This window comes from Prionailurus viverrinus, chromosome B2, assembly GCF_022837055.1.
Source record: "Prionailurus viverrinus isolate Anna chromosome B2, UM_Priviv_1.0, whole genome shotgun sequence".
Lineage (NCBI taxonomy): Eukaryota > Metazoa > Chordata > Mammalia > Carnivora > Felidae > Prionailurus > Prionailurus viverrinus.
This window is the reverse complement of record NC_062565.1, coordinates 145,063,750-145,077,938: the sequence shown is the minus strand read 5'-3', so window position 1 is coordinate 145,077,938 and position 14,189 is coordinate 145,063,750. Positions and strand designations below refer to the sequence as shown.

The following is a 14,189-nucleotide window of genomic DNA, read 5'->3' as shown; positions in this document are numbered from 1 at the left end:
ATTGCATCATCAATTGTAAGCATTTTTTTCCTTAACACATATTATGTCTTTAGACTGGGTGAAATATGGCATATTTATATGGGTTACAAACTAATAGACCCCAAAATCAATTCACTAAAGAAAATTAGTTTAAAACCAATTTACCTTCTAATCAATTTAAATGAGAATAGTTTTAAAATAAGAATTTTATTTTATTTTTTTATTTTTTTAATTTTTTTTTCAACATTTATTTATTTTTGGGACAGAGAGAGACAGAGCATGAACGGGGGAGGGGCAGAGAGAGAGGGAGACACAGAATCGGAAACAGGCTCCAGGCTCTGAGCCATCAGCCCAGAGCCCGACGCAGGGCTCGAACTCACGGACCGCGAGATCATGACCTGGCTGAAGTCGGACGCTCAACCGACTGCGCCACCCAGGCGCCCCTAAAATAAGAATTTTAAAACAAATATTCGTAAGTGCAATATTTACATTATATTTAATTTCCTTTATGGTCCATCAAAAAAGATTTTATCTGTCTATATGGATTTTTGCTATATTTTAATATAAAAACTATTATTTTTTAAATTACTACTATTTTTTAAGCGATATAACTTTTAACTCTGGTTTTAATCTACTTTACTTCTAAATGTCTTAAAACTTGTTATGCAGTCCATTGAAGAAACTTCTTCATAATTTTGTTTCTAGCTACAAAGGCCTATCAATGCTCATTCATAAAAAATTTGCCCAGTCCAGGGCTGTCTCTCCTCTGTGATGTTTTAACTGTGTTTTCCATGTCTTTACCGACATAGCACATGCATACATCCATCTCTACTCGGGAGAACAATGGTTACTTGAAAGCAAAGCTAACAAGTGCTTCCAAATTTAACTCCACTACTTTTATTTTTCAAGATATGAATTTATACTATGTTACTATGAACATCATAGCACACTGTTTAAGACTAGAGAAAAATATACTGAGTAATTTTTTACTACACTAAGTTGGAGGTGCCTACTGGATAGCCATGTTGGTTGGAGATATCTGTAGGTGAGTAATACGGGTCTTGAGTTCAGGAAAGAAATCCAAAGATACCGATTTGGAAGTCATCAGTATATACAGATGTCATTTACTACTAGGAGAGTACATAAGAACATCCAAGAAACGTGTACAGAAGAGAGGCAATGCAGGTCTAGAAGAGAATGTTTTTTTGGTACATGCATCCAAATAAATGGTTTTGAGTCAAAGACATCGAATACTTAAGTAACAAAAACCAATTTTTTTAGCTTAGGGTTTAGGATCCTAACAAGACTTCATAAAATGATGCAGAGTAATGTAACTGATAATGGCCAGAAAATGTTTGCATATAGTTTATAATTTGAAAGTAATAGTGAAGAGTGAAAAAGTATTACTTGGCTTATATAACTCATAAATGTTCTTCTAATCCATGATTTAAAGATCCTAAGGAAAACAAAGGGTTAACTGAGAGCGGCTGGAATGGTTTTTCATAACTCCAGAAGACTGGACTATAAACATTATGTCCAAATCTATGCTGTATTTTCTAGGAAGCTAATCTTCATAGCATGAACATATTAAGAGGTAAAACTTCTCAGCCTTGATCTTTATTTCAATAATTAAGAGGACTTAAGACCAATAAATGGCACAATCCCATGTTTCTGTATAAAAGAATCAAATTTTAGTAGCATAAAAAGCTAATTTTTGTAGATTATATAGAAATCTTGTTAAGCTTACCTCACAGCATACAAAATGGTTTATTACACAATTTTTTTTTAAATTTTGTGTTTACATAAAGCAATGGCTTATTATTTGGATCTACAACGTGTATAAAGAAAAGCAAATTGGGAAAGGCACAAGATGGAACAGAAAAGCTTTTTTTTGTTTGTTTTTGAAAACAAAAAACCAAGTTGATTTTGAAAATAAATACACAAATGGAAACTGATACATCTTAATTTAAAGTTTTTTTTACCATTTACTTATTTTTGAGAGACAGAGACACAGTATAAGCAGGGGAGAGGTAGAAAGAGAGAGAAAGAGAGAAAGAGAGAAAAAGAGAGAAAGAGAGAGAAAGGGACAGAGAGAGAGAGAGAGAGAGAGATACAGAATCCAAAGCAGGCTCTAGGTTCTGAGCTGTCAGCACAGAGCCTGATGTGGGGCTCGAACCCACGAACCACAACATCGTGACCTGAGCCGAAGCCGGACACAACGAACTGAGTCACCCAGGCGCCCCTGATACATCTTAATTTGAAAATGATTAATTTAAACTTAAAATAGCCTTTAACTACTGTGGGAAAAAAAAAAAATCAATCTACTTTATCGGTAGCTATACTTTTAGAATAATGTATTTGTGATGGGCAGAGGAAACACAAGCCTATTTCCTAGCAATCAGGGACCCGGTAGGCCTCTATGAAACCATAAGGGACCCATCAGTTAAGGGAGATGTAGAAATACTAGGTGTTGAGTGGGGAGGAGTGGAGGAAGGGGGGGGAAAGAAACTGTGCAAGTTTAGATACAGTTCATATTCCCAAGCATTTAATATTTTGTCTTTACCCAATCTGACATGAGTATAAAACTTTTAATAATAACTTAAAAGCCCATTGATAATAGACAAGTTTCTTTCTTTATCTAGTTTTCTGTTAATCCTAAATCCCTTTGCAATTAATAAAAAGTCAAATATAAATAGTTTCTGAAAAGGAGAATAAATCAAAAGTATACAGAATGTATTACATGAAAAAATTCTAATTATAGTATTACAAAACTAGTTCATAACAACTTAAGTAAGACTAATGGAACATCTAATCTCCTGAGTAGCTATAAATTAAATGGTGTGATTTGGTCAGTGCAGTTAAAGTGATCTTCCAGATAGTTACTTTTTCCTTTGGCCAATCACCAATAATTCCTGCCTAATGAGAAGAATATGAAAGGAAAAGAAAAAAAAATTATAATGAAACCAAAAGCAACCAATGACAAGCAATATGGTTCGCTTGTTTAAACAGAAATGAGACATTCAACCGAATTCTCCCACCATCCATCCATATCTAGAACTGGCTCATTAGAATATATAGAAAATGTATTTTTTATCAAGTCCCTGTAATACTTAGGCTCTCCCATCTGTGCACTGTCCAAATGCAAAGCAATGGCCTTGCTCAAGCTCTCGGATGAGTAAGCGTAAACAGATGGCTGCCCCTTACCTTTAAGTGGGAGACGATCATTAGAGCAGTGACGTCCTGGATGATCACACAATGTCAGCAATCTGCAGGAGCTCAGAGATGGAATTCGAGGTTCTAAAATTTCAGTCAACACTAAGAATCACTTGGATTCTTGCTAAAATGCAGATTCCTAGGCCCACCCCCAGTGTCTCTGATTCAACCTGGCTAGAACGGCAGCACACATCGGAGGGAAACACTGCTTTCTTCAATCCCCTCCCTTTCAAGGTAGAAGCTGTACAGAGACTGTTGTCATCTTCACAACAACACTGTGAGGAAGACCACCATGGTACACAGAGACAGACAGGAAATGTCAGGACGGGGATCCCGACCAATGTTCATGCCATCACTCCACCGTTACACCTGTCACAGGTGCTCACGGACCAGCACTAACCGTCCAACGAAAGGTTAGACACTGAGGGTCGTAAACAACGATTATAACAGGTGATCCATAAAGGCTTGAAGTAAGACCACATGCTTGACTGGGGCCTTAAAGAATGGAAGGAGCTCAAACAACGGTATTAAGAAAGTCAAAAGCATCTTTGAAGCCAGAGAAGATCATGAAAAAAAGGAAGAAAAGAAGAGAACTTGGCTGAACAGTGAGTCTGTATAAGGGTAGCCTGGAAATATAAATTACAACTTTGACTATCAGGCTGAGTTTAGACTAAAGAGCTGAAATGCAGATTTTTAAATCCACTCTAGTTAACAATGAACAGTCGTGTGACTGACTGCACAGCAGACCCCCTAAACAAGAAGGGTTTGAACTGTGCAGGTCCACTTATACACAGATTTTTTTTGATAAATACTGTAAATTTTTCATAAATACTGTAAATTCCCTTAAGTTTTCTTAAGTTTTTTCCTCTAGCTTACTGCACTGCGAGAATATAGTACATAATACATACATAAATACACGTGAGTTGATTCCAGTCAACAGTAGGCTATGAGGTTAAGTTGTTGGGGACTCAAAAGTTATACACCAATTTTTGTGCACAGGGTTGGCCCCCTAACACCTCCCCTGCATTGTTCAAGGGTCAACTCTATAGACTGAATTTGACTTTTATCAGTTCAATTTTATGGCAGTATTATAGTCTCTCAAAAAAAAAGTTGCCGAGGCACATGGGTGGCTCAGTTGGTTAAGTGTCCAAATCTTGATTTCGGCTCAGATCATGATCTCAGGGCCGTGGGAATCGAGCCCCACATCGGGTTTTGCGCTAAACATGGAGCCTGCTTGAGATTTTCTGTCTCTCTCTCTCTCTCTCTCTCTCTGTCTCCCCCCTCCCCCGCTCACACTCTCTCTAAAATAAAAAATTTTAAAAAAATTTTTAAGTGCTAATCCTACTTTTAGCAAAAAACACTTTTACACACACACATACATACACATACCTTGAGATATTTGTTTATGATAGGGAAATTATGATGTTTGTTTATGATATATATGTATATATACACGCACACATAGGTACCAATTCTGATTAAATGTCTTGAGATATTTGTTCTATCTCTATAATTTGGCAATTGCGGTATAGCGTAATACTGCTGTAAAAATGGGGCTGGTGTTGATTACGAGGCAGATTCACCCTGGAAAGGACTTTTTGGCTTGAGTGTTTTCATTCTTATTTAACCTATTTAAGCTATTAAATGAACTAGCTTTTAACTATGTTAAAAGAACAAAACTTTACGGATGCGATAGTTTGACTATCTCTTCCTTAAACCCATCTTAAGAAGAACAGTTACATATGACTAATTATTGTCCAAAACTTATTAAAATCTTAATTGCTGTGATTGGGCAGTTATTTACCATTATCCAAAAGTATAATTTAAATAATACCACAATTAGATCCTGTTACTCAGGGAAGTATGAAACCCAGCCTGGTCAGTGAGCTAAGTCAAGAGCTTAACTGGCAGGTTCCATCAGTCAGGATGTCACATAGCTGACTTCTTTTTAGGTAATAGGAACTGACCGTTCTTCCCGAGCTATCATAACGTGGCTATCATATTTGTCACAGCTTCTAAAAATAGAAGTTAATATTCTGACAACAAAAATGTCTTTAACCGCAAAAAACGGATAAAATACAGTTCTGCACACTTCTAAACTGGCAACCATTTAAAAGTCCATCAATACAAAGCAAGAAATAAAACACCGCAACAACGGTGACCTCGCCTTCGCCCTCACGTCCCACCCCCGTCTTCAGTCCTCTCCCGTCTCAGTCTCAGACAACCTCTGTGACAGACACTGTTTTGAACTGTCCTGTCTGGTGGTTGCACACTCGCATACTACAGTTGGAAATCACAAACGATGAATGACACATGAATCTCTGGGCAGCATTTACTATGTGCATTTGCAGGGACTTCTCTAAAGTCTACTCCCAGTGTGTGGATTTGCCGGGTCAAGGACATAACTGACCACAACTTGACCGTATTAACAAATTACTGTCCCACAAGGATTGAGACCATTCATACTCCCGTTAGCCTGCATGAAAGCTGCCATCTCCTCATATCTTTGCTAGCAGTTACTCACTGAGGTAACTGTAAGAAATATATTTGGTTTTTGTCCAGGTTCCTGGCACAGAGCTGCTAAAAAACCCTCGGAATTTCCTAAGTGATAGGGGTTATCTTTTATTATTCATAAGGAGCCCCTTTCAATCACATCTAATAAATTTATGCTAAAGAGGTGACTTAGGGGGTGCTCCTAGAAAGCCTCCAGATGGGGCTGGTCACAGAGGGAGCAAGTAATTAGCAGCCCCCCTACCCACCTTCCTAACCTCCCAGAAAGGGGTTAGAGAGGGCAGCCTGGAGATTAAGAGCTACAAAGACTCTCAAACGGGAAATGTGATGAGCCCCAGGTTGGTGAACACATGGAGGTGGTGGGAGGCTAACTAACACCTGGGAGGACCCGGAAGTTTCATGGGAACCCGACACCCTGCCCTACACATCTCTTCCATTTGGCTGTTCCTGAGTCCTTTATACCATAAAGTAAGTAAAGTGTGTTCCTGAGTTCCTGTGAGTTCTAGGAAATTATGGACCTGAAGAGGGTCTCATGGGAACTCTCAATTTATAGTGGGCTAGTTAGAAAGGGGCCTGGGACTGAATTTCCAATTATAAAAAAAATAAATCTATAGTAGTTACTACTATGGATTAGTAGCAGTTACCCTGAGCCTATAATAATAAAAATATTTGAAGAATCATATCCATATAATCAGTTCATGACAATGGTTACCATTGCTAAAAGAAAATAAACGTTAATAGTTACTCTTACCTCCTTTCAATATAATGCCCTCAGTTACCTTTTCGTGTGCTTATATTCCTTCAGGAATGCTTATGATGTTGTCTGCATTCACAAAGGAGAGAGGCTGGAGGCATAAAGACAGTAAGGCTGCCCAGACACAAATGCTCCAAAGCTTTATATCCAATGCAGGCAGGAGCTAGTCTCTTACAGCTAGCAACCCACCTCCTGCTGGTGAAATGCCCTGTGGTCCCCCCACCCCCCACCCCACAACGAATTCTGGCGGCCATGTGTCGCCAAAGAATTCAGCAAAAGCGGTGTCATGTGACTTCCTAAGTTATGAACCCTTACAACTTTCACCTCGACCTCTCATGACACTTGCTCTGGGGGAAGCTAGCTGCCACATAAGAATTCCCATTACCCGGGACCAGTATGCTGTGAAGAAGCCCAGGATATGCCATGTGGAAGGTTATGTAGGAACAAAACAAGGCCAGCCAGCTCTCAGCCCAGGTGCCAGACTCGTGAGTAAAGGAGCCATTGCGGACCACAGAGACCCAGCGACACCCTGTGGAGAGGAACCGAAAGCCCACTCTGAGGGCCCTATCCAGACCATGACCACATCTCCAGCCAACTGAGCCATTTCAGCTAAAGCTCCAGACATGGTGGGTTTGAGACAAGCTGTGACCTGCCCGGACATGTGGCCCGCAGAATCATGAGCACAATAAAATGGCTGTTCTTTCACGCCACTAAGTTTTGGGGTGGTTTGTTACACAGCAATAGATAACCTGAAAAATGCAAATGCTATTGGTGACATTTATTAAAAAGATGAGTCCAACTTGGGACTGTAGTTCTAAAGTGAAGAGTCTGATTCGGAGTGTCTTTGCTTGTGGCAGTGAGAAAGAACAAATGCACCAGTTCACATTTCCTTGGAAAGCTTTTAAAATAAAAGCTGACCAACCCAATTAATTCTAAAAGCTCTTGAAAAGTACTGAGGGACCAATATATTATCATGAATCACACACTCCTTTGAAATATTGGTCTCCCTGACTCAGCCTTCAGGTCATAGCACAAATGCCACTTGTTCCAGAAGCCCTGAAGCCCCAGGGGCCTTCCCAGCCCCTCCTGGGGGGGTGGGAGGCAGTCTCTCCTCAGCAGCCTCTGTCCCACCTCCGCCCCCAAGACCGCACTGCCCGTTTACCTGCGTGCTTCCCACGCAAGTCGGGGCTCTCACCAAAGATAGTACAAGTTATCATTTCTATGTATTGGGTTTATAGGTATTTTTATTTCTTTTTATTTGTATTTTCGAAATTTCCTACAATAAACATGTCATCTTTTACAATAAGAGACAAGATTAAGTTATTAAGGATTTTGGTCTCATAGGTGCCACTGGATAGGTACAAGCCAAAAGACACATAGCGGGGCACCTGAGCAGCTCAGTGGGTTAAGCATCCGGCTCTTGATTTCAGCTCAGTTCATGATCTCACGGAAGGTTCGTAAGTTCAGACCCCGCATCAGGCTCTGTGCTGACGATGTGGAGCCTGCCCAGGATTCTCTCTCTCTCCCTCTCTCCCCCCTACCTATCAAAATAATATAACAAACTCTATCAAAATAAATAAACAAGCATACACACATAAAATAAAGACGTATGGCCATTCACTTCTTTACCTGAAAAATGGCAAGAATTGGAGTAAGCAGTCCTAAGACCCCTTCCAGATCTAAAATTCTGTAATTTTATGGAATAAACAACTGAAAGAAATTGAGGAGGAAAGGAGGCAACCTTCCATCTTCTACCTCCCACATACCCCAGAAGGACAGTAGCCATTCAGCAAATATTTAGTGACTATTTTTCTGATTAGTGAAAGATAGTTAACTCAAGTACGGCATTCAGGTAAGCTTAACATCTGCTGCTTGTACTAGAAAAAACTCCAAACCAAGTACCAGGAGAACTATTTCTAAAAATACTCCTGTCACTATCTCAAGTTTTCTAGCCTTGAGGTTGCTTTGAAAATCCAGGCCTCAGTTTCTCAATCTACAAAACATGAGAATTATGCCTTCAACTCCTCTTCTAAAATGGTATGGACCAGGGTGCCTGGGGGACTCAGCTGGTTAAGCGTCCAACTCTTGATTTCGGCTCAGGTCATGATTTCGCGGTTTGAGCCTCACACTGGGCTCTGAGGTGACAATGCAGAGCCTGTTTAGGATTCTCTCTCTCTCTCTCTCTGTCCCTCCCCTGCTCTCTCTCTCTCTCAAAATAAACAAATAAACTTAAAAAATAAAGAAAAACCAGGGGCGCCTGTGTGGCTCAATCAGTTAAGCTTCCAACTTTGGCTCAGGTCATGATCTCACGGTTCGTGGGTTCCAGCCCCGCGTCGGGCTCTGTGCTGACAGCTGAGAGCCTGGAGCCTGCTTCAGGTTCCGTGTCTCCCTCTCTCTCTGTCCCTCTCCCATTCTCTCTCTCTCTCTCTCTCTCTCTCTCTCTCTCTTTCCCTCTCAAAAATAAACAAATGTTAACAAATTGTTTAAATAAATAAATAATGGAAATAAATAAAAATAAAACAGTATATGGACCAACAAGTGAAGAAAAGGCAGATGTGCTGCAGGCACCTTCTCAGTTTTCCCAGCTCGAAGCAAATATGTGCTAATATTGATTCAGGAGATGCTACTTCACTGACACCTATTTTAGATAAGGAGCTTCTATTGACGTCCTGGAAGAAATGAATAAGGGTTGATTTTAGAGAGGATAAATTGCAATAAAAGCTATTAGTTTCCAAAGGGGGTTGTAAGTGCAGGTCGCAAGTTAACATCCTGGTGCAAATAAAGTTTTAATAGAAAGTAAAAGAATCGAGGTGCCTTGCTGGCTCAGTCACTAGAGCACATGACTCCTGGTCTCAGCGTTGTAAGTTTGAGCCCCACATTGGGTGTAGAGATGACTTAAAAATCAAAAAAAAAAAAAAAAAAAATCTTAAGAGAAAATAAAAAATCACCTTCCCTGTGGAAAAGAAAGACGGCTTACTGCTTAGAAATTCTTTCCTGGGTAAGATTTCACTCGAGCAAATAAACAAAATCCATTTCTCTCCCCTTCCTTCTTTCTTGAGGAAGGGCTACAACAGGAATACAGAGTGAATTTGCCAACTTACAGCCATGAGAGGTCAATGTGTGGAAGAAATCTGTAGGAAGGGGAACCTGGCCAAAGAAAAAGGAAGAACACGGACCAAAGAAATGCAGAAATGGGCAGGAGCTTGATGTCAAAAAGGGAGAACATGTGATAGGGGAAATTTCTCAGATAAGATCAAGAATGAAATCTCTACCTCATGCAGCAACTGATGATCAACTTCCAAAAAGCTAGGAGATCAATTTTAGGACAAGTGGTTTGCTGAAATTAATAGAGAAATGCTAAAGCCATAAGGCTTCAGTGACCGGAGGATCTAAGCCAGAAAGCAGGGAACAAGGAGGTAGCAGGTCGGCATGATTTATCTCCCTCAGAAAAGAACAGCTGCGACATGCTGAAGGAAGTGAAGAAATGAAAACAGAAAACTCTCCCAGCTTCTAGGAACAGAACATTATCTGGGCTCTGAGATTCTAAACAAAGAGAAAAGGAGAACTGTCTGTGGTGATGAGGTGTAGGGTACCATCTCGGCACTGTGCCTGGCAAGAAAGAGGGCCACACACGCACGCTTAGGGCCATGTCATGGTCACCAACAGAGAGCACACGTCATGAGCTGCTTAGAGAAGCCTGGCTCTGCCTCTCCCCAACTACCTACACATCAAGTCTAGAAGACAAAAGCTAGAGATTCCAAGAATGAAAAAGGCCTGGGTGGCTCGGTGAGCGTCCGACTTCAGCTCAGGTCATGATCTCACAGTTCACGGGTTCGAGTCCCGCATCGGGCTCTGCGCTGACACCTAGTCTAGAGCCTGTTTCCGATTCTGTCTCTGTCTCTGTCTCTCTCTGCCCCTCCCCCACTCACACTCTGTCTCTGTCTCTCAAAAGTAAATACATGTTTTTAAAAAATGTGTTGTTGGTTTTTTTTTTAATGAAAGGCCAACTATCTCATCCATGAGTACCATCCTGAAGGAGTACACACTCGACTTCTTCCACCACTGGCTTTACCAATTACTCCAGCCAAACCTTTCTAGCTCTGGAGAATTCTTTTCTCCTTCATTAACAATACTGCTAGTGGTAATGATTCAAAAGTTAAGAAGTGAAATTTAAAATCGACATCAAAATTAAATTTAAGATAAGAAGAAAAACATTCTCATAGAAAGGATCAATCAATAGTTATGTGATCTACCGATTATGTACTGAAAGCATCAGGCCTGTGTATGTCGTACGTAGCACACTCACCTTTCAAACCAGACCGGCCAGCAGGCCTCCCGACGTTATTCCTCTGGTGCTTGGTGGACATGCGTTTTATCTGCCGAGGGGTGCTGGGGGGAGAGGTGCCATCAAGGTTCTCTGTATTGGTTTCATCTGAAAAGTCCTCTGGATCAGACTCGGAATTCTGGCAGCCAGAATCTCCTAACGCGCGCTCTTGCCTACGAAACATGATACACAGAGAAAATACTCAGTGACGCGGTAAGTGAACTCAAATGTAAACTACTTGCAATTTCATTTAAGAACTCTTTGCAGAACTTTGCTACGGATACGTCTCCTCCTCGGCACCGGCGTCGTTCTCCTCTCTTTGTACATGTGGCACTCACAGGAGAACTCCTCTTTCGCCCGGTGGAGTAACGACCGTGACTTCTGCTCTGACCACGAACTGCGAACAGCAGGGGAACCGCACGAGCAGGACGGCCCGCAATTTCTCTGCTTAGAGAATTCTGACGTCAGTGACGTTTAAAACCAAAAGCTCACAGATTGAGTAAAAAGAGAGCAAAGGACTGGAAGATACCAATCAGACAGAACGAGGTATGTACGTGTGTGCTGGCCACTGAAAGCCGGGTGGGCGAGTGGACTTGCCTCGTCCTGCCCCGGACCTCGGGGCTGCTCTTCCTCTGAGGCACACAGAACAGAAAGCCCAGGAACTTTCTATGGTGACCCCGGCAGCAAAGCAGGGGGCACCGCTAACAGACGAGAGGTCAATGTTCCTATGTTCTCCACCACACACGACAGGGCAGGGCTCGGGTGAGCAGTGGGGGAGGACGCTGGGGAAGGAGAAAAAGGAATTCGTTTCTCTTCAGCTTCAAAATGCCACTCCTCACCAACTTGTCCTCTGGTAATGCTTCCGGCCAATTCTCTATCCCCAGCCAGCTTCTCAAACACCACTATTTTGATAAAGTTCTACTTTGCAAAACCAACAACAACAAAAAACTTATTAGTACAAACAGAAACAAATACAATCCCAGAACAGCAAGCTAGAAGGAACCAATCATGAAGTTCCTTTCAAGTACATACCACAGTCTACCGCATTCTGAATATTCTTTATTAAATACACTTCAAATTTTTAAACATAACTCCACACTATATCCAAGACAGAACCAGTTTTCTTCCTGGCAATTCATATCCTGATATAAAATCAAAGCTATTACAAAATCAAGATGGAAAAAAAAAACCACTCTAAAATATAGGATACATTATTGAATTATACTGACAAAATATCAGAAAATAAACTTTCAAAAAATAAAAATGCTGCAGAATTATATAAATTTACAGCACTGAAATCCATACAGAATCCCTCAGATGGGTCAAAAACTGACATAACCAGACAAGACCACTCTAGATACTATGAATATACATGGCCCCACACATATGTGCATACATTAAGACATACAAATGAAATACCCTGAAAGCTGACTACAACAAATTAAATCATAAGCAAAGTTAGAAATGAGTTTTTTTTATTTTTTTAACGTTTGTTTATTTTTGAGAAAGCATGCAGCGGGGGAGGGGTAGAGAGAGGAGGGAGGGGTACAGAAGACCCAAAGCGGGCTCTGCCCTGACAGCCGCAAGCCCGATACGGGGCTCGAACTCACAAACCACAGGATCATGACCCGAGCCGAGGTCGGACACTCAAACAACTGAGCCCCCAGGTGTCCCAGAAATAAGTTTTAAGTATTCCTGTTCCCTCAGGCTGACCACATCTATAATTTAAGTATCACACAGTCATACAATAAATAATACAACTTCCAGATGAACTTGGAATTTCCTACATCCATTTCTTCTACACTCACTGCAAAATAGCTGATTCAGCTGAACAGAAGATACGACTATCAGTGACAAGGTCACTCATCTCATTTCCTCGTGTTGTAGTGGTTACTAGCATAAGCTTGGAATGATTAACACTAGGCTTTGTGGCACAAGGGACTTTGGTTCAAAGGCTGACTGTGCTAGTTAGTAGCCATGTGGGCCTTCGCCAAATTACTTAGTATCTCCACATTGCGCATTTACCAAATAAAGATAATGCTTAGAATCCATACCTATGAGGATTTAATCCAATAATGTATGCTTAACAAAAGAGTAATAATAGAGCAGGGTTCACTAAATGATTGCTACTGCTCATATTATAAACCATGGAAGTCACCAAGCCTATTGGCCATCATGAGGGAACCTGAGTTCCTTCCTCATCTGCTTAACATTAAGACAGGGGGTACCTGGCTGGCTCAGTTGGTACAGCAGGCAACTGCTGACCTCATGGTTGTTAGTTACAGCCCCACGGAGGGTGTAGAGATTATTTAAAAATAAAAATGTTTAAAAAAATAAAAAAGGAAAGGGGCACCTGGGTGGCTCCGTCGGTAAAGTGTCTACCTTTGGTTCAGGGCATGATCTTGCAGTAGGTGAGTGAGAGCCCCGCGTCGGGCTCTGTGCTGACAGCTCGGAGCCTGGAGCCTGCTTCGGATTCTGTGTCTCCCCCTCTCTGCCCCTCCCTCACTCATGCTCTGTCTCTCTCTGTCTCTCAATAATAAATGGATGTTAAAAAAAATATTTTTTTAAATAAAAAAGGAAAGAGAAGTCTGCCTTTGAGTTCAGCATGGTACAGGCCCAGAAACTATCTTAACATTTTTTTTTTAATTTTTTTTTCAACGTTTATTTATTTTTGGGACAGAGAGAGACAGAGCATGAACGGGGGAGGGGCAGAGAGAGAGGGAGACACAGAATCGGAAACAGGCTCCAGGCTCTGAGCCATCAGCCCAGAGCCCGACGCGGGGCTCGAACTCCGGGACCGCGAGATCGTGACCTGGCTGAAGTCGGACGCTTAACCGACTGCACCACCCAGGCGCCCCTATCTTAACATTTTTAACACCTTCTAAATTGTTTCAAATTCAATACTATAACTTTTTTTTTCCCCCACTAAGATAAAGTCAATGGTAAGGAAGGGCAGCATATTTCATTACTTTTGTATCTCCAAGTTTCTAGGATAGAACTCAAAACCATTCAATGTTTTACCACAAAAACATATTTCATATTTCAGAACGGTAATCACAACAAAACTACAGCACAGACATTTAGTCAGTTACACACATCAAGACCAGAGAGCAGCGAATGCCAGGCTAAACAGAAAAATGGAGTCAGATAAAGGAGCAAACGAAACAATCAAAACATCCCTCTGCAGTGAAGAGAGACGTGGACTCAGGAAGCAGAAGACCAAAGGCTAAGTCCCAGCCTGACTAGACAGGTGACTGCATACGTGACTTAATCTTTCTACGACTAAGAAAAAGACTAATATATAATTTGTAAAGTCAACATTCTAAAATACTTCAGGAAATTCAGTTATAAATATTTCAAAAAAGTCAAGGATATCAAAATACTGGAAATAAACGGCTATGTGGAAAA

The 14,189-nt window shown here is 41.0% G+C and overlaps 1 protein-coding gene across 10 annotated transcripts in view; it reads right to left on the bottom strand.

Annotated features, from left to right (window-relative positions):
• MAP3K4 (mitogen-activated protein kinase kinase kinase 4) overlaps positions 1–14,189 on the bottom strand; it is a 113,711-nt gene that overhangs the window by 62,620 nt on the left and 36,902 nt on the right. For all 10 annotated transcript variants that reach the window (XR_007152023.1, XR_007152024.1, XM_047857822.1 and 7 more), the window contains exon 2: positions 10,764–10,954. Coding sequence is in view for 8 of the 10 variants with exons in the window: in XM_047857822.1 (XP_047713778.1) it covers positions 10,764–10,954 (191 nt within the window). In the remaining 2 variants the exon portion in view is untranslated. The remainder of the gene's footprint in view (positions 1–10,763; positions 10,955–14,189) is intronic.